We start from the raw sequence: 20,134 nt of genomic DNA on the forward strand, positions 1-20,134 counted from the left end.
GTCAAAGCGCAGAATCGTAGGATCACGGTTCGTTTGCTCGAGTGTACGTGTATAGACACGTAAGGACATATGTGTGAACGATTTGATGTGGTAAATGAAAGAAGTATAGATTATGGAAGGGGGATGAGGAGGGAAGGGGGAGGGGGATGAGGAGGGAAGGGGGAGGGGGATGAGGAGGGAAGGGGGAGGGGGATGAAATGGACGAAAGAAAGTGAGTAACTAGGGTTGGATGTAGGGAGCAGCGTGAGATGGAGAGAGAAAAGGGAGGCAGGGGAGAGTAGAGGCGAGTGAGAGCTTGAGAGGGAGAGAGGGAGAGAGGTTGGGGTGTGTATGAAATGAAAGAGGTGGAGGAGGTGGATCGGAGAGATGGAGGTGTGAGAGAAAGCGGCGCAAGAGCCCCATAGCACGAGCCACCCCTCGAGCGGCTTTCCAGTGGCTCAGTCAACGCTTCGCACGTCGTTTCTCCGCTCCTGGCCCATTCCCTTATCTGACCTCGTGTGTACCCTTCGTGTACACCTAGCGTACACATCCTCGCGTGTCCATGTCGCGAGATCAATGAGAGCCAGGACGGGAGCGCGCGTTCTGCCGACGACCGACGGCGAGCCAACAGCGTTTCACGTACAATCATCCTTTGTTATTCCCATCATTCTTCTATTTCTTCTGCTTCTGCCTCTTCTTCCTCCTTCTGGTCGACTCCTTCATCACAGACACCCTCCTCATCCTCGTCTCCCTCCGCTTCATCTTCTCTTCTCCCCTTATTTCCCCGGAAAATTCCCACCGAATCCAAATCACCGTGAGATTATCGAAATTTGCCAGGTGAAGTTAATTCTGCCGAATCTCATCCATGCTGCATCGTTAAGCTCCTTCAACGCCGGATGAACAACGCTTTGCCACGCGGCCACCAGCTACGGTAGGACAAAAAATAAATCAGCCCATCAAGGACCTACCGGGTCCTTAAAGCCAACACGGTGCATGTCTCAGACGCTGCTCGACAGCTTTTCAAACTGCAGCGCTTTGCTTACGTTCTTGAGGTAAGATTTTCTCAAATTATTCTCCCTCGGTTCATGCACCTACTCTAATTTTTTCTTTTTTTCTCATTCTTTCTTTCTTTCTTTGCTCTTCTTCTCTTTTTCGTACTTTCGAAATTTTATTCGTCCTCTTCTCTGGGTCAACAAAACTCGAAGTCTCGACAGCTTTTCTCTTTATCAATCTCATTTAGCGAAACCAGATTTTCTTGAAATGTTAATCGTATAATCCTAATGCAACGCTCGTCGCACTATTTACACTCAAACTTTATAGTTACTCGCTTCTATAAATGTTTCTCTTTACCAGATATTTGCTTTTCTCTGCTATTGACTATAAACTTTGAAGCTCCTGAGTAATCAAGGCTAACATGGACTACATTGACAACTGATATCTGCATAAAGAAACTTTATGCAACAGCAGTTTCTTAGTTGCATTGACAGGATGGAAATCGATTTAAAAGTTCAATTAAATGATTTGCAGAGAAAATTCTATTTGAAATACATCGCGGGCCATGGGATCTATAGAAATCGTGCGACTAATGGATATCGTATAATCGCTCTCTCCCGATATTGCTTCACGCGGTAGCAATTCTTTAACGGCCTCTAGTCACAAATCCATTACTAGATCCAACCGAAAAACGTTTGCTCCAATTTTTCAAACTCTTCTATATTATTTTGCTTTCGAGTTTACCCTTACATTTCCATAAAACTGGGTATAAACATTTGTTGCCCGAGTCTATCTCTAAGCTCTTATTAAACTGTAACTATGTCAAAAGTAATTTGTAATTTTTTTGCAATCCGGTCCCTCATCGTCCCTTATAACATCCACTTATCTATACCCTTAGCTGCTTATACCAAGAGATTTAAACGACAAAAGCTCGTAAAGGGAGTCCCCTTGTCATTGATTACACAAATACTTAGGGACAATATTTCTGGATTAAAGAATTTTCAAATTTACAAGAGGATTATCCCATAGTCGTTCTCCTTTATGCGTTTACATGTTTTAGCGGGTAGGAAAAGTTCAGGCAAGCTTTGCAAGTCGAACTTGGACTGCTGCCAAATCGAAATGGTTAAATCGCTATACTTACAGTCATAGCTCACCGAAACAGCTGTTAACCGACTTGTTGCACTATCAAATACATCTACCTCTCCCAGACAGTTGGTTTAATTTAAAGGTAACACCCAGACCACAACAGGTATATATACATAAGCAATCACAATATTTTTATATCATATCTTATCGCACAAGTTGAAACTTTTAAATTACTCATTTATATCGTACACACGATAGCTTTCAGCAGATATATATATATATATATATATATTACAAATTGATTCATTGGACTCTTTTAATTATACCAGCGTCTGTCCTATGTACCTATATATATATATATATATACACACGTTTGGTAGCAAAAGATATTCCATAACTGGCCATAACGCGGCTTCGCGCGCCGGTCAAGCGTGCCATTGGACAGTTCAGCGGGTTCTATTAATACAGACGCATTTCGGTAGGAAAAGCCAGCTATGACGTTTTAGAAAGGGACGCTGCAGGAGGCTGGCTTTTCAAAAGGGAGAAAAAAAAAGACAGCGTGACAAAAGAGCACAAATTTCCATACCACTAGTCAGCAGCATCCAATTTCTCGCGGTACGTCGAGCTCTTCTCCATCCGTTGCACGTGTGAGCTCTTCTTTCCATATACGTATAGCTGCATTTGTGTTTCCCACGCGTCTGTCTGAGTGAACTCTCCAAGCACAGACATAACAATGCACCGAGGAGCAGGCATTTTTCGTTCGCATCGCGATAATCTCCGGAAGGCCGTATATTCCTCATGATCTTGGCATTTGGTGGAAGCAGCCAACTCGCTCTTCCAATTCTCTCCAGTGCTATTTTACAAAATCATCCATCCAGTGTTCATTTATTTATAAAGCATATGGAACTATATATAGAGCAGCTGCATGGTCTCCTATATCACCGCAACTTTAAATCCTTCCGAATTCCTCCAGACTTTCCCTCCTGCGTACTTGGCAAAAAGTCTTTCACTCCAGTCGAAAGTCGGATATTAATTCATCGATTGGATAGCAATTGCTTCGGGACTATCTTCGCTCACAGATTTACGGTTCGTTGATTCGAGCAAACACTATATGTACTGTATACATACAGTTCGTGCCTGATTCGTCCCTTCAGCGCGGTGGTTTTGCAAACTGTAGACACAGACTTTCCTTAAAGGTGAAAGTACCTTAGCTCGCGCACTGTGCGCGTAATCGTCCAGCTACGATTGCCAATCAATCGGAACAATTACTCGACTAATTGCTTCGATTGAAAGTTCCTATATAAGACCTTCCCTCCTCTTACACGAAAATTCACTCTGCTGAATTTTACGCTCTCGCTTGTTTGCTCCTGCTACCGCACTAATCCGTTTATACAAGTTATACCTCTACGCAAATTCATGCTGCGTCATTGATACACCGAATATATATAGCAGCTGACGGAAATAAGAGGTGACAGTTGAACGTTAACATTTTTCCACCATTTTCAGAAAATTCATCCAACTATATATATATATATATATATATTGAAGAAGGCTCCCAGGGAGAAACGAGCAATTATCCTGCGGGTAAACGTTCGCTAATGAAAAAGCTTCGCGGAGTTAATAATGATCAAAAATGATGCAGGATAAATAGGGATTCGCGTACAATAGCGGAGTACGCGAAGATGGATGAGCATCTGTTTAGATTCGAGTTAAACCACGATGCGTACGTTTCTCTTGAATAGACTCGACTTGTCAAGTTATAGCTACACTGTCTGATATCAGGTCTGATGCGTTGATTCATAATTGAAGGAAAGCTTCGAGCTGGAGCTTAGCAATAAATAATAAGTTTTTTTGGATAAGCGTAATTCACGAGGGAACCAAAGTCAAGCCTCTTTTCTAGTAATAAGACACAAAGATGGCTTCTTTAAGCGTTTTTCTCATCGGTCCTGCACCGCAAGAAGTTGATTCAACCATTGAACGACTACTTGGATTCGGGTCGAACTAGGAGGCGTGTCTGGTGAATAGGCTAGACTCGTCGAGGCAGAGATACACTGTCCGATAAAGTCTGACGCGATAATTTATAATTTTAGCTACAGCTTATTAGCAATAAATAATGCGTTTCCTTAATTAAATGTAATTCACGAGGAAACCAGCACGAAGCCTCTTTTCCTGAGACACAGAAAGGTTCCTTCAAGCGTTTTTCTCATCTCAGTCCACCAGGAGAAGCTGGTGCAACCGTTGAACAAATGCTTAGATTCGAGTTAAGCCGCGAGGCGTGTCCGTTGAATAGACTAGACTTGTCAAGTCAGAGATACACACTCTGATATCAGATCTGACGCGTCGATTGATAATTGAAGGAAAGCATCGAGCTTGCGTCTTAGGAGAATAAGTGATACCTATCCTTAAATAGATGTAATTCACGCTGGAATAAGCAACACGAAAGTTCTTTCTCTAAAACACACAGAGGTTGTTCTTTATAAATATTTATCTCGACAGTCCACTATAACCATTCGACTCGAGCATTATTCAAATAATATTCCATATATATAGGAAGGTGTGCGCCCATTGCACCCACACGCTTCTCAACAAGCTAAAATTTTAAAGTGTAAATAAGGTGGAATATAGCTTCTATGTATACGATTGCTCCATTCAGCGAATAGATTGTGCGAATTTTTGAGAGCTCCGATGCTCGATAGAGATTCGCTTTTAAATGTAATTGACGCTGTAGGAATTTTATTATCCGATTCCCCAATAGTCGTATTATCTGCAGCACTATCTAAACGTGGGACTCGACGAATGCTTGACTGTTACTGCTGGATTCCTCTTTCGATGTACTCGTAAAGCGACGGTAAGCGGTGCTGAAATAACGAAAATCCCGAATCTTAATGCGGAGTTTGATGGACTCGAACGTTCGACGATGAGTGATGAGATCGGGAGTGCTACACGTGTATTACAGTGGAGATTCTCGTAACTGCGGAATATCCATCCTGCAGTTGGGGAATACGAACTATCCAGTTATAATTAAGATGGAACTGCACTACTTCACGTTATTACTGTATTATGCTGTAGTCGAAAGGCGAGGTTCGTCTGGATTGGCCAAATTTAATCAGAACCTCTCTCTCTCTCTCTCTCTCTCTCTCTCTCTCTCAGCAGGATGCGCGTCGATCTATTAGTACCTATACATTATACATACGGAAAATGATCGCTGCTGCGTGGAGAAAATTGCATTTTTCTCGAAAACTCTCGATGGAGTTTCTCCGTTGTTGGAGCAGCTGGATGAATGTAGTCAAACGGCGCGTTTCCTTCAAAGAGACAGTTTTCGCTTGGGATTACTTGAACCTAAAGTACCTTCTGTTCTTATCCCGAGGGTCGTGTAGCATTAGAGTGGCTTACGACGAGGCGCTTAAACTCGTGATTAGAATCAGAATTCCAATTAGAAATCTCCCCAGTTTTGTTCGATAAAATAAAATTATTTCTAGAAAATCACACTCTTGTCTCTCATCGCATCCATTGGAGATTCTCGAAATGGTGAAAGCTGCGGATGTTTTGCAAAGACTGTGTCTTATTCCTTGTCGAGTAATACGCTTATAGCATAGACGCGCAAGCTGTTTGCTCTCTAGTAATCCCTTGTTTGCTGGTAAACTAGCTTGTTAACAATAGTCTGGTCGTTTCGTGTTTCTTCGGCCAGTAATTTTGGTTTAGCGGGATTGATACAGTGTGTGTTGCTGGAAAAGTCGAGTGAAATAAGGAGCACGGACTGCCAATCCGTTTGGATCGAATCTGGTGGCTGTCGGCTGCCGAGACAAACAGGCAACAATATCTCTTATAATACGAGTGTCGTTCGAAACAGGAATACATCGCTGTCGCTTTTGTCGCTCGTGAATTATACTTGAAAATTTTGTCAATTTTGCTCGGATGGAACTTCCGGTTAAACTATGCGATATTGGTTTATATATAGGATTGTTGGATTTTTCCCTCTATCTCTTTTTCAAATACCAGCGTCGATTAGAAAAAAAGGAAACGTCAACAGTTTTGTGTGTATATATATATATATATAGAAGAGAACAATTTGTTGCACTGAAATAATCCCTTGTTTGCTCGAAAACCAGTTTGTTAACAATAGTCTGGTCGTTTCATGTTTCTTCGGCCAGTAGTTTTAGTTTAGCGAGATGGATAGAGGGTTGCTGGAAAAGTCGAGTGAAATAAGGAGCACAGACTGCCAATCCGTTTGGATTAAATCTGGTGGCTGTCGTTTCGTAAGCCTGCAAAGATGCAACAATGGTTCCCAGTAAGAACATCTCGCTGTTTGTTTCTGTCATTCGCGAATACTTGAAAATTTCATATAAAATAAGTTTTAATCGGACTTCCGGTTAAACCATGCGAGACATGAATTCTATAGGATACATAGCTACATCCCCCTTCTCTTCTCTATAAATATCAAGTTCAATTTGAAAAGTAGGAGAGGCTATAATAGCAGAGATATAGAGAGGGGAGAAATGCTTCACCGCAAAATTCGGTTAGCGATGCAACATGATGTTACGCTTTTGTGAGAGTGTATGTGTGTTTCGGAGCTGTCTGTAGGTACACGAAACGTTATAATTTTCGCTGACTATATAGTTATAGCTGAAAAATGGCTGGAGGCTCGTTATAATTATACAATAGGCGATTGAACAGATTTTATGGTGCAATTTTGTGCAAGCATGCAGCGTTAGCCTCTTCGAGACTGGCTGGACGATTTCGCGTCACACGGCTACTGTACCACTGACTAGCCATGCTTTGTTAAAGCGTGTCATCGTCGGATCAATAGCGCTACTCATACTTATTTGTTGCCCCTTTTTCACGTTGCATTGTTACAAGCGACACGTTATGCCATTAGCCAACGTCCCCACAGCTTTCATTCCCATCGCTGTCCATTTTCCGCCGCGTTAACTCGTCAATTGGAAATATTTAATAAACTTCCTATATATCGTCTGCTGTTTGCTCTATACCACAAACTACCGCAGCGGCACAGCTGAAATATTGTGAAAAGTTGAATCTGGCCAGCGCGAATTCTTCTCGAAATAAAAAACCGCGAATACCAGAATCACTCGCGTAGCTGTATTATAATTTTATGCATTTTTAGCTTGGCCATTCCGTTTGATTTGCTCGGATAATTTCAATAGTGTGCCTGTAAATGGCACGACGACTCGATTGTTCTCTGTTTGACTTTAACGTCGAGAGTCACAAATTAAATTTTTATGCTGGGCATGTGTTGGTGTGAATTTAATATATATATATATATATGCATTTGCATAGCTATAGCACACGTTTTAAGGGCTGTCGTAAAACTAGAAAGACCGCGTTTTCCAGCGTATGTACCAGAGTGAGAAATGTGGGGGTAGGTATATAGCTATATATACAATAATGGTTGGATAATCGTATAAAAAATGTTCATTGGTGTTCGTTTCGTGGGCCATTCCGGTATGCAAATGGCGGAGCTGATTATTGGTGGTCGCGGAATACCGAGAGATATAAGGGCTAACCTCGCTATCCCGCACTCGGCCGCGATTCCAGTTGCACGCCTACAGCTCCACTGCCATTTGCATACCCTTTGTGGAACCCCCCACTTCCCCCCTTTCCACCTACTCACCCCAACCTATCATTCAGATATTCATTACCATTCTCCCCCTACCAATTGCAAACTCCACTAAACCACTGAAATCTCGCTCGATCTTGTATAGCTAAGCCAATAAAATTTCCCAAACAATGAAAAATTCAATCTTTCTATGCTTTATATATATATATATATATTTAATATCGGGAACATTCGTTTGGTTTTATCAATACGTCAGAGTATTTCTTACGCCGGATATCAAGCGGAGGGATGGTTGGAGTTTGTTGGTGAAATGCTCGACTCGTACTACTGATTGGTACTGTCTAAACAGATCACGAGAGATGCGTGAAGGCTCGAAGATGGAAGGGTGGAGGGAGGAGGGGGAAGCATTTTCCACAGCGAGTAAGCGGTGAACGCGTATAATACTCGACTTGATGAGCTTTTGAAAGCCACGATCCACTCGGGCCGGCGATGCTCTTATCGAATCGCAGCTTCGGATCCAACTTATTCCTGGATACTCGAGTCATTTTGCAAGGCTTAACCTTCTTTCCTATATACCTATATACATCTATATATATATATGCCTCCACTTATAAAGCGAAGCTGCATAGATTTGCGAAAAGAAAAAAGATTCTCGCATTGGAAGTATCGAATTGGGAGAGAGTGGAGGAGGAGGAGGAGGAGGAGGAGGAGGAGGAGGAGGAGTTTCCGGCGGATGCACCCTGGAGCGAACTCCATTCGAATCTTCGAGAGGATGTCGTAACGTATTTATCGAATAGTACAGTTTCGCGAAAGGGATTCAGTCTTTGGCGAACCAACCGGATTCCAAATGGTATTACTACCGCAAAAAATAAACCCGTAGCTCTACACACTATATTACAGTCTCTCCAGCAAGTATGTACAGCCTTATACTACTGTTTTATGCTCCTGCTAACTCTGTACGTCAAAGTCTTTCATATAGACTTTTTTTTCTCCACCCTCTCGACATAGCCTGCAGAACAGGAACAGAATGTACAGCGCCGTGCGCGCGCGCGCGCTCCTTTTTACGGGCACGCACATACGGACTTGGTTGCACAATATACCAGTGTATTATATTCCATCAGTCAAATATACGAGAGCTCGAAGCTTTCAGTTTTCAGTTGTAAATATGCGAATTTCATTATACAGGTCTGTAACGGTCATAATTTTGTTTATCGGTCGTAGAAATCTCACGTGAGGTCAAATCGAGCCCCGAAGAGCCCCGAGGAAATTAATCAAATTACAAAGTAAACTGGAATTATTCCCGTATTACGAGCCTGCTATACTAATTTCCAGAAATGGTAACGTTATTTCCGAACGTGGAATATGGTATACGGAATGATAAATAAAGGCGTGGGTGCGGGAGGTGAAAGGACGAAAAGTGAAGAGAAGGGAAGAGAAGAGAAGCTCTCTTTGTAGTAGGAGAAGAGTGGAGGAGGATAAAACGGGAGTAAGTTTATTTAGGAAAAGCCGAGAGCCATTTGACAATGTTTGTGGCAAAAACGATTGCCTCTTTTCGGTGAGGTAGAGCCAGAGTCAGAGAGAGAGAGAGAGAGAGAGCGAGTACTTTCACTGAACGACCGAGACGGTTTGGCTTGGCTTGATTCTTATTGGTTGACACGCTGCGCTTAATGAGGACCGAGACCCACCGAGCAATAAGTGTTTGCTCGTGTCTCCGAGCGTTACGCGCCAGCTCAAACTAGCTTATTACACTAAAATCTACGAATGAAGGGTATCAGGTGTTCTCTTCAAATATGCATAGAGCTCTCCTTCAGCTATGTCTTTCCAAGCCAAGGATGCGGATGAGTAGCGTTGTAGCTTTCTAGCCTCCTGGCAATTTATCAAGGAACTGCATTACCCTCCATAGTGCGCCTTTAAATTAGATTAAATTCTCAGACGCGAACGACTCTTAAATACCGTCTGTTGCTGCGTAAATATAATACATACATATATATATATATGCGCGCTGCGAGAGTAACCCAACGAGATAGCTAGAGCATGGATATATATGTCCTTGGAATTTTTTACCATTAAATCACCGAATATTTGTCTCTGTTGAATTTACATATCGACATATATATATATATATATATATATACATACTATAGTACGATTTGAAATTACCAGGAGGAGAACGCGCATAAATATTATACATACGATGCTTATTTGAAGAGCTTCGCGGTATTTCCATATAGAAGGGGAGGAATTTTTGTTACAAGAGATCGAGCGAGTTGAGAAGTTGGATGAATTACGTGCTCGGAGTTGAAAAGTACTTAAGAGGGAATGATCGATGTACTCTATATATATATATATATATATATATATGTATTGATACAATATCGATAGTCACCAAGATTCGGTCATTATACCACGGCAAGGTCGAGTAATTTTATTAGCCTGCACGCATTTTTCTATCGATGAAAGGAGCTAGCTAGGGAATCTGAAGAATTAATAGCCTTGGAGAAAGTTTTCGGTACGACGCGAGAGGCCAAGGCCCAATAACTAACGCCTCTTATCAGCTTCGTATCGGTCACGAATACTTGGCATATCGACTCGAAATATCCGCTCCCTCTTAACGAAGAGTCTCGTTAAACTCGTGGAAATTCGTCGAGCAGCGATTTATCGTGCAGGCTTGCCGAGTCTCGCCTCTGCACGAGTTTCAACCCCTGCGGGAGTAAATTAGGTCGTCGTAGTTGTCGTCGGCGAAGATGTACGACGTTGAGGTACTTTGCGTAAATTATAGTCCGGAGTAAGCATAGCGGGCGAGTCTCGGAAAATAGATTTAATTCGTACGCCGCGGTGCGTTTATAATTCCAGTGGAATGTTTCAGCTGGAGGCGTGCGGGCGGATTCTGTGCTGCGTGCAGAGGCTCTGCAGAAGCGGAAGTGCGTTGGAGAGGGAGCAGCAGCAGCAACAACAACTGCAGCAGCAGCAACAGCAGCGAATCAGGAGGGACCGAAGGGGTGCCAAAGCCGGACCGGAGCTCGAGGGTACGGCCGGCCCCGAGGATGGGATCCTAGCGTTCCCCGTTAGTCCCAGCCCGGCCTCCACATCCTCCCAGGAGGACGCCTGCAAACCACCCCCTAGGAACTGCTATCGCCTCGTTATGCTGGGCAGCGCCAGAGTCGGCAAGACTGCCATTGTAGCACGGTATTTCATGTTCGCGCTAATCACTGCTGTCCCACGCTTTGCCTCTTCAAATTCTCTCCCTATATATCTATCTGCACTAAAACCACTCCCCTACAAAAGGAATCTTTGACAAAATCAAATTATAGTCAAACACGTGTCAACTATACATCTATAGTATAAATCTGCAATTGAATAAAAATAATAGTGTAGAATTTTAATGACCAAGATTGAAATGACATTTTGCCCAAGACTTGCTAGAAACTACACTATCGCCTCGTTATGCTAGAAAGCGCCAGAGTCGGCAAGATTGCTATGGTAGCACAGTAACGGTATTCCACGTTCGCGGGCTAATCACTGCAATGGCACGCGCTTTTGCCTCCTAAAATTCTCTCCCCAACGTATCCCTCCTTTCCCCTAGAAAATAAGCGTAGCAGCAAAAGAAAAAGCTTTCAATAAGCTACTGTGCGCTTACTCTGCCAGAAAATAAGCCGCTCTTGAATTTCAATTCTCGACACGTTCTACGCTTACCAAATTCGTTTAGAAAGCATCAGTGGCAAATTAAACTGTGGAATTCTTTGGAAAGACGAACGAGCCGCCAAAGTTTTAACTTTTTTTTTCCCCCTGCTCCTATGCCTCCTTTTTCTCGCCGGCTTTCTTCCTGAAACTTGCGCTTTTATCCGTGACACTTGTACGCTTCCGGCTTATTTCTCTGTTGAATAAGAGAAGCAGTGGCAGAGGGCAGCTTGAAAGCTCGCCTAGAGCTTAGCAGCGTCGTCATCGTCGTCGGCGTCGGCGTCGTGGTTGGACTCGTGAGTAGCGAGTGTGACGATGACGTAGACTCTTGTCCTCCTGCAGGACCACTTGTCGCTTTTGGTATATCCGTTGTATTTGCGAGCGCAAGCGCGGCGGAATAAAAGCCATGCTCGATCGATGTTGCTCTTCTATCGCGAAAAGCTGTACGCGCGGGACCTTTACGAGACTCTCTCGACCCGCGAGCAAATTTGGCCACCTCTCGCGGGATTAACCCGACCCTAAGCTCCTCGTCCGTTCTTCCCCGCTACGACACACTCAACCGGAGTATGTACCAAACCAGAGTACGTATGTACCAGAGAAACTACCGGTAATCTCGCCTCCCCAATCAGAATCGCCGGAATACTTTTGACACTTTTCATCCATATACATGCAGCCATTGACCATCGACGATGAGATAAAGAGTAGAGGAGGGGAGGGGGGGGGGGGGATTCAAAAATAGAGCAAAACTCGAGATTAGAAATTTCGATCGACTCGCAATATACGGCCAAGTGAGTTTACCAACTTGTAATGCTATTCATCCTTCGATCGTGATTCGGATACAAGCCTACCGTCAGTTTCCCCATTGGCTTCACTTGTTCCCTTTGTGTGTACCTCGGTGAAAGCTTCCCCGATACTGAAAAGGAAGTCAAACAATGCCCGACGGCTTTCCCATCGATATAATCAATTATTTTCGCTCAAATATTTCGGCTTACACCCTGCCTGACCCACTATATTCTCACTGAAATTTTATACTCTCTTTATCTATATATATAAACTCGGTAAATTATTGTACCAACCCGAAGCGTCTGTCCCCAGCTATCTTGCTGTACTAAAATATATTTGCTTATACTTACAGTATTTTACAGAGAACAAAAAGTTTTTTCGTGTGTGAACCAAAGTAATTGAATCGGATCAATTTATCTTTGGAGCTTTTGGCTCGGAGACATTCTCTGCATGGAAATGTCATTGTTAGCACTAAATTCTTCAGCGTCACTTATCATAATATTGTAAAAAATATGTTTGCGGAGAACAAAAACTTCATCGATGCGTGAACGAAAATAATTGAATCGGATCAATTTATCTTTGGGGCTTTGGGCACGGAGACATTCTCTGAAAATCTCATTGTTAGCACTAAATTCTTCGGCATCACTTATCATAATCTTGCCCGAACCGTTGGTTCTTTTGAATCTTCGGTTTAAACTCATAATTGCAAAATCCATTATAACGACGAGGGAACATTAAGTTTAATTACGATGCATTGAAATAAATTGAAGACTTTTAATGAATAATCGTATAAATGCTAAAAAGAACAAAACAATCTTTTTGATGATACTGTAATAAATTAGCTAAATGCCATTAATTCAACTTACGCGGCTTTTGTTGCTCCGATGGATTATAAAGTTTTCCCGTAGTTAATCGAATCCCTTTGAAAATCATCTTGGGTGGTTCACATTATGCACGAGAATAAAAATAAAATCGACACTGGGACTGTTATTCGTTACGAGTCATCAATCAGCACGTTTGGAGAATTATGCTCACTGAATAGTATACGTGGGATATTCGATAGAATGGTTGATTATAGAAGGATTATGGTAAACTGACGATAAATTTCAGATAAATGATGGCTTTTTCAGATTTTTATCGAACAAATTTGAAGAAAGCTACACGCCGACAATCGAAGACTTTCATAGGAAGCTCTATAGGATCAGAGGTGAGGTTCACCAGCTTGATCTCTTGGACACGAGCGGAAACCATCCGTTTCCTGCCATGCGACGATTATCCTTCCTAACCGGTAAGTCCATTGGCTTTCCACTAACATTCATTGTTAGCTTCGCTAATAACACGATAAATTATATCTCCTAATAAATTAAACGAAGCAATACACTTCAATTTTAATACCATAACTAAACGCTCCGATAATTACCATAAAACAATATCCCCCTCCCGACACGATCAATTCTTGTGAACCATGCAAGCCCATTACTCGTTATAATTCACTCGCCATCACCGATTTCCCTTTCGCAAATATTGCAAATCTTGCAAAACAGTTACGACAGAATTATAAACTGTGCAGCTCCGACAAGTTCATTGACATTTTCAAAACGCTCGTTTACTTGCTTGTCTCATAATTTTAATTAAGAGGCATTAAATAGAAAATCGATGCTGCAGCTTATAAAAAGAAGCCCGAGGGATAGTAAGTTTAATTATAAAACTACCGGGTTTAGCTGGTGCGTGTAAAAATATAAAAGGATAAATAGAAAAATTAGTGGGAATTTTTGAGCGGGGATTAAGAATTTAGCAGAGAGTTTCGGTATATACGCGCGCTGAGAAATTAGCGAGTCTCCCACGCTTGTATAGTTACCGCAAAGATTGTTGAGAGACAAGAGAGAGAGCCAAGTGCAAAGTTAAATGCACTCTCGCTGTGTCAAAGTATACTTGCCAACCTGAAAGAGACCAATAAAGAGGAAGAAGCAAAATTAAATGACAGTGAGAACGTGAGGACATTCGACGCAAGGCGACTGCACGTTCTTTTTTCGATAAATCACTTCTTCGTCACTCTGTTCACTCCCTCCCTCCACCTATTTTCCACCCTGCACAAACGCTCTTCTTCCCCTATATAACCTCCAGATGCTACAACCTCATTAATTATACATTAAACGAGTTTTCTCCTTCCAACTTTTATTTTCGCTCTTCGACAATATATTAGAGCTTGGAATAATCCAAATCATTTTTCTTGCTAGATTAAACCGATTTATTCCTTCTTATTAATCTAGATGGTTAAAGAAATCATGCGCACATCTCCGTTTGCGATATAAGGCCGAATTTGACTGATATTCGAATAGTCAAGTTTTTTCTGACATTTTTTCGAGTGGCTTGGAAAATCTGCGGGGTATTTTTCTTGCGTTCGACGAGAAACAAATCGATTCTCCGCATGTATGGAGGACGACAAGCCACTGGGGTTGAAATTCGAAATTTATTCGTATTTTAGCGACAGCTGGGCAAAATTTGAGGAGAATTTTGTAGCATCCGTGCACGTGTTCGGCATAAGTTAAAGCGTGTACGCGTATCGATCACTTTGAAAAGGCATGAATATGATATATGTTTTGTTTGGTGGGAGGAGAGAAGAGAATGTTAATTTTCACGCGAGAGCCTTTTGTGTAACATTATGAATTATGAAATTCAGTGATGAAGCAGCAAGAGCAAAAGAAAGGAGGCACACATATATATATATATATGTATATATTTACATGTGTGCAATAACCTTTGCCCTCGAGCTTTTGTTTGAATCCGGTCTTATACCGAGTCTATCTGATATTTAGCATTACATGGTCAATGGCCATTTTAACCACTGCGTGGGTGTTTTCGCTTTCGTGTAGCTTTTGATCTTTGCTCCATTAAAACAATAAATCGTGCCCCTCATTCGGTCTCGGATTAAATATACTTCCTGCATTCAATGATTAACGCTCACACGAGTATCCAATAATTCACCAATATTCTACATATATCTATCTATACGCTTGTCAAGTTTGAATAATTCAACGATATATCTATATTGAAGTTAAATATAATATTTTTTCAAATTACATTTCATTTAAAGAAGACAACTAGGTACTCAGATATTATTTTTCTCGTGGATTTCAAACATCCTCGCAATTCTCGCCAAACGTTTATTCTTCGCTGAAGCGTTCTCTGCCCTACCATCATCCCTTTATACCTACGTCCATCTCTTTTTCACCAAAAGTAAAAATATTCAAACTCACGGGGAAAATCCTTCTCCAGTAAAAATCTTCAAAAGCTCATGACAAAATGTTGACGTACTATAGCTGGATAGGAGAAAACATACTGGCTTCTTCCTATAACGTATAGAAATAATTTGGCGAGAACAAATATTTTGTGGAAATTGTTACGAGAATACACGAACCGTTGAAAAAAGTCTAGTTTACGTGTGTATGTATACATTGTACATATATAAGAAGAAAAACATTGCTAGTATAGAGAAATTTCTCTGGCGGCTCTGACCCGACGATGGAAACGATGAATAATGAAAGTAGAGAATCGCGTAATGTGTATAGGTGATAAGGGTATATCTTTGCGCTTTATTCAAGCCTATAATACCCCGATACATTACTGCAGATTCAGTTTGCTAACGCGCCCATTACTTTTCACTTAAAAGTCGATATCGAGCTATCCGTTGCCTCTGCGCCGGTAATTCCATCTGAAAGGGTTAATTCTGACCAAAAGTTATATGATTCAATTGCAAACAAAGAAAAACCGTGACGCGTGGCGGCTCCCTTTTTTCAATTAAACCAGACCTAAACGAGTTTTCCATATTTTCACTTTGTTACGTGGAAAACTTTCAAAAGCCCCCCCCCCTCTCTCCCCGTCTTCCCTTCACCACCCACTACACCACTCGTGAAACTTTACCGCTGGCTTGATCGAAAATTCATGGAAGTAACGAGAAATTTCCCAGCTGTCAATTTGCATGCGAAATTCTCGTCAATTAGATTGAGGGGTAAGTTGGGGGAGATACGGTAGGTTTTTTTTTATTGCCGGACCGTTTCGGAGAAAAATAGCGAGGAGCTGACTGGTTGCTGCAGGGTAGAGCTTGCAAGCTCTCGCCCCATCGTCATCCTCCTCCTCGTCCTCGTCGTCGTCGTCGTCGTCGTCGTCGTCTCGTCGGATGCGACTGCTGAGTGCTGACCTGATTCAAAAACGAGCAAGCCGAAGCCCCGGAGAATGGGAATGGACTTGTTGGATTCGCAGAATAGACGCGACGATGGAACAACTCGTAAATTTCACCGCCAGACAATACCGGAAAGCACTGACAGTTTTCGCATAAATAAGACATATATATACGCTATACGAACTGTCAGGAGCATCAGATACACGCGTGTACTGCACTCACCGTTCAAACGTGCCACCCTGCTATAAAATCTCTAATTTCTCATGCAAAAGCTTCGTCAAAGACAAATATAATAAGAGCAGAATCGAACAAACTGAATCGACGAATCCTTCGATATCTATCAATTAATTCATGGACCAAAAGAGCGCTTCATAAATGTTTTTTCTCTAACTTATTATTAATGCACGATTTTTCAATTGAACAGAGAGTGTAGTTTGCAAAGGAATTGTTTATTAAGAAAGTTTATAGGACTTGGGGTTAAAGGGAAGTCGGTTAATCGTAAATATTATTGGTACAGGTGATCTGTTCGTGGTGGTATTCAGCATGGATTGTCGTGAGTCCTTTGAAGAAGCCATTCGACTACGGGAAGCAATCCTCGAGACGAAAGTTAGCGCAACCCAAGGTGCAACGAAGAGTAGAAGCAAAAGTCACTACAGCCTCAAGGTTCCTATGGTTATTGTTGGCAACAAATGTGATAAAGATGTAAAGTACGTGCTCCTCCCTCACTCTCTCTCTCTCTCTCTCTCTCTCTCACTCGTTTTATCTCTGTGATCCAAGCAATTCTTTCTCCTCCTAGTCTACTTTTCTACAGAAAAAAAAAATTGAACTTTGATTGATTCGCTAAAAAGAAAAGAAAAAATTATTTTGTATTATATCCACTTGGATCTTTGAGCCATTAGAGTCAAATGACGAATGATTAATAGCCTATTATCAGTATTTATTATCATAGTGTCTGATTATAAACTTGACAAATGAGAAGAAAATTGTTGAATGGAGTCAAGAGCCATATAATTATCTATATTTAATTGAAAGACAATATACGATTATAGTAGGAAAGTTATTTGTAAATTTAACGTGTATCTAAACGATTTGAAAGGACGGTGACAATCGAGGAAGCTGAGCAGTATTGCGCGGGTCAGGATGACTGCTGCGTTTTCGTGGAGGCCTCGGCCAAGCGAAATTATCACGTCGACGAGCTTTTCTATCAGCTATTCGTTGTGGCTGGTCTGCCTTTGGAAATGGCTCCGAATCATCACAGAAAAGTTCCGCTGACCTTCGGCTCACCCACGATGCTTCCACCCTCGCAGGTAAATCTAGAATATATTTTTATTAAATTCTTATAAAAATATATAGTTATACCTATAGAACATTTGGAAAAAGAGGAATTTGAAACGCATTGAGCTCGTAAATTGGACAGATATGAAAGGAAAAAGAATGGGCGGTATGAGGGGTTTGTATCTATGATTGATGGATTGATCGACATATATATATATATGTATAAGGGAGTGAATTTATCGAGAGTGGCGAAAGAAGGCTGTTGGGCTATGAATGTTTTGGGGATTGCGAGGATTCGATGAGTTTTTTTGGTGAAAGATGGGGATTTTTGTTGGCAGCCAAAGCACAAAGCAACTCTGAGTATAAAGCGTCGGCTGAGCGACGCTTGCGGCGTCGTGGCGCCGAACGCTCGTCGCCCCAGCATCCGCACGGATCTGATGATCATGAGGACCAAAACCTGCTCGCTCGCCGCGGGCAACGAGAACAACACTCCTGGTTCCAGGATTACTCTTAGGTCACACGACTCTGGCAAGATCTGCTCGATCCAGTGATAGCCTCGACAAATATATGCATTAGATATACAAATCATTCAGATTTATTCACTTATCGCGCCACTCGACTCGATCTCTCAAACCTCATCTCGTAATATACATATATATATATATATATATAAATACATACATATAGGAAGTACATTCTACTTGATAAATATACTATACAGATACGTGTAAATACTTATACATATAACATTGTTGGCCATTCCATATATAATATACACATATACCTTTAACGATCCGACTCTCGAGTTAATTGGTATATTCTATACATATTGATATAAGAAACGTAGTATATATATTTTTTTATTTCTCTGAAAATTAAGTTTGAGGATCACCATCGCGTATATATACTGCATATATATATATGTGTATACCGCAATAGGAGCTCCGAATCGCGGAGAGCTTGAAATTCCGCGAAGAGGAATATTTTTGTGTCTTGTGCAGCAGCAGTTTTCTCATTACCGCACAATTTTCAGGGGGACCAGAATGTAAAATAAAAAGAAGCTCTCGCGAACGAGAGACAAGAAAGACAGGCGAGTTTTTCGATAATGCAGCGACCGACCGGTTGTTTCGGTGAGAGAATTTTCGACTCGTTGGAGCATCCTTAATCGAGGCGTGGATGTAAAGCGAGAATTAGATTAGCCAGACGATTTTATCGAGCCGCCGCAGCTGCTGGTGAATTGGCAAAGGCGCAGGCACATTGCAGCCATCAGCACTCGGCACTCGGCAGCGGCAGCAGCAGCCCTTGAAAGTCCTATAATGTAGTTTGAACTTTTGAGACAGTGACACGCGACGAGTTTAACGATGAAACGCGTAATTCCGGAGGACTAATTTCGAAAGGATTGAACGTTATTATTGAGGGAAATGAGTGGAGAGATCGAGTCGAGGGGGAAAGGGAGGGGGGACTCGTGAAACGAATGAAAAATTTCGAAAAACAGACCACGCTGCTCGCCTTAATAAGTTAAAGCATTATAACCGTAGCGTCCCAGAGGCACCGTACATGAATTATATCACAAGGCACGATCGAGGATTAGCTATTAACTTAATTAATCTCGAACGAGGAAAAGCATAATCAAACCTCATTATTTCATTTATTCCATCAAGACTTTTTACCCACTTGCTTTTTCTAATTAAAACTATCGAGTCGCTATCTTATAATCGATAATGCAATTCTTTCTCTAATTTGGCCAAGTATGTCGTGCAATTTCTCGATGGAATCGATGATATAGTTCTCGGTGACTTTGATGGACCCGACGGAGATAAAAAAAAGCATTCTCTGTACCATTTTCGTCGAGCTGACGCGAACCAATTATCGTATACGTGTATATATATATATATATATATATATATAAATCATCCACGATTATTAATTGCAAAGTACACCGCGCGCAAGCCATTCTTATGCTGCAGGAAACTTCTATATGTATCGGTTAGAAGCATACATGCATATAGACGCATGTGTGTTTACGCGCCCTGATAACAAATGCAATCCCCGCACACGATCCTTTTGCCACATACGCAATGCGCGAGTGCTATTCCAAACAAATCTGATTAAAAGCACAATTCAATTTTCCCCTTAATTGAACTATCGGTCCAATGAACGATTAAAATATTTTACTTTATAAATCCTTCGTGTAAAAGAACGAGAGAAAGCAAATATTCCTCTCGTTTAATTATAAATAGCAAACCTATATAGATATATAGTACCCATATATACACTGAGAAAAATAATCACTTGAATCTAGTAAATTTAGCTTAATTTATAGTAAATATTTATTTAAAAAGTTCACGAGTGAATCAGTGTATTTGGCTTTAGTAAATTTAATTGAAATTAGTAATGTGATTTATTTGAAATATATACTTCAAAAAAGTAATATTTATTTGAAGATAGTATATATATAATAAAAGTGAATAAATATAATTTATTTCAAAGGAAATATCACCTGAATACAAGCAAATAAATGCCTTTATCCAAGTAAATTTATTTGAATTTATATAACCACGGGTTTGATACAAGCAAATATTTCC

At 41.3% G+C, this 20,134-nt stretch overlaps 1 protein-coding gene across 2 annotated transcripts; it reads left to right on the forward strand.

Moving 5' to 3' along the window:
• The first annotated feature begins 464 nt into the window (after positions 1-464).
• On the forward strand, positions 465-20,055 carry LOC136783867 (dexamethasone-induced Ras-related protein 1). 2 transcript variants are annotated; one of them, XM_066744205.1, is made up of 5 exons: positions 465-1,031; positions 13,225-13,382; positions 16,792-16,981; positions 17,371-17,581; positions 17,888-20,055. In XM_066744205.1, the coding sequence occupies exons 1-5, from the start codon at positions 973-975 to the stop codon at positions 18,098-18,100; spliced, it is 831 nt and encodes a 276-aa protein (XP_066600302.1). In that variant the 5' UTR covers positions 465-972; the 3' UTR covers positions 18,101-20,055. The 2 variants fall into 2 exon arrangements, with proteins under 2 accessions (XP_066600302.1, XP_066600303.1); XM_066744206.1 differs by lacking the exon at positions 465-1,031 and adding an exon at positions 10,630-10,819.
• Positions 20,056-20,134: the final 79 nt, after the last annotated feature.

Source organism: Prorops nasuta, unplaced genomic scaffold, assembly GCF_024137725.1.
Source record: "Prorops nasuta isolate Cenicafe-Biocafe unplaced genomic scaffold, Cenicafe_Pnas_1.2 PNAS00038, whole genome shotgun sequence".
Classification (NCBI taxonomy): domain Eukaryota; kingdom Metazoa; phylum Arthropoda; class Insecta; order Hymenoptera; family Bethylidae; genus Prorops; species Prorops nasuta.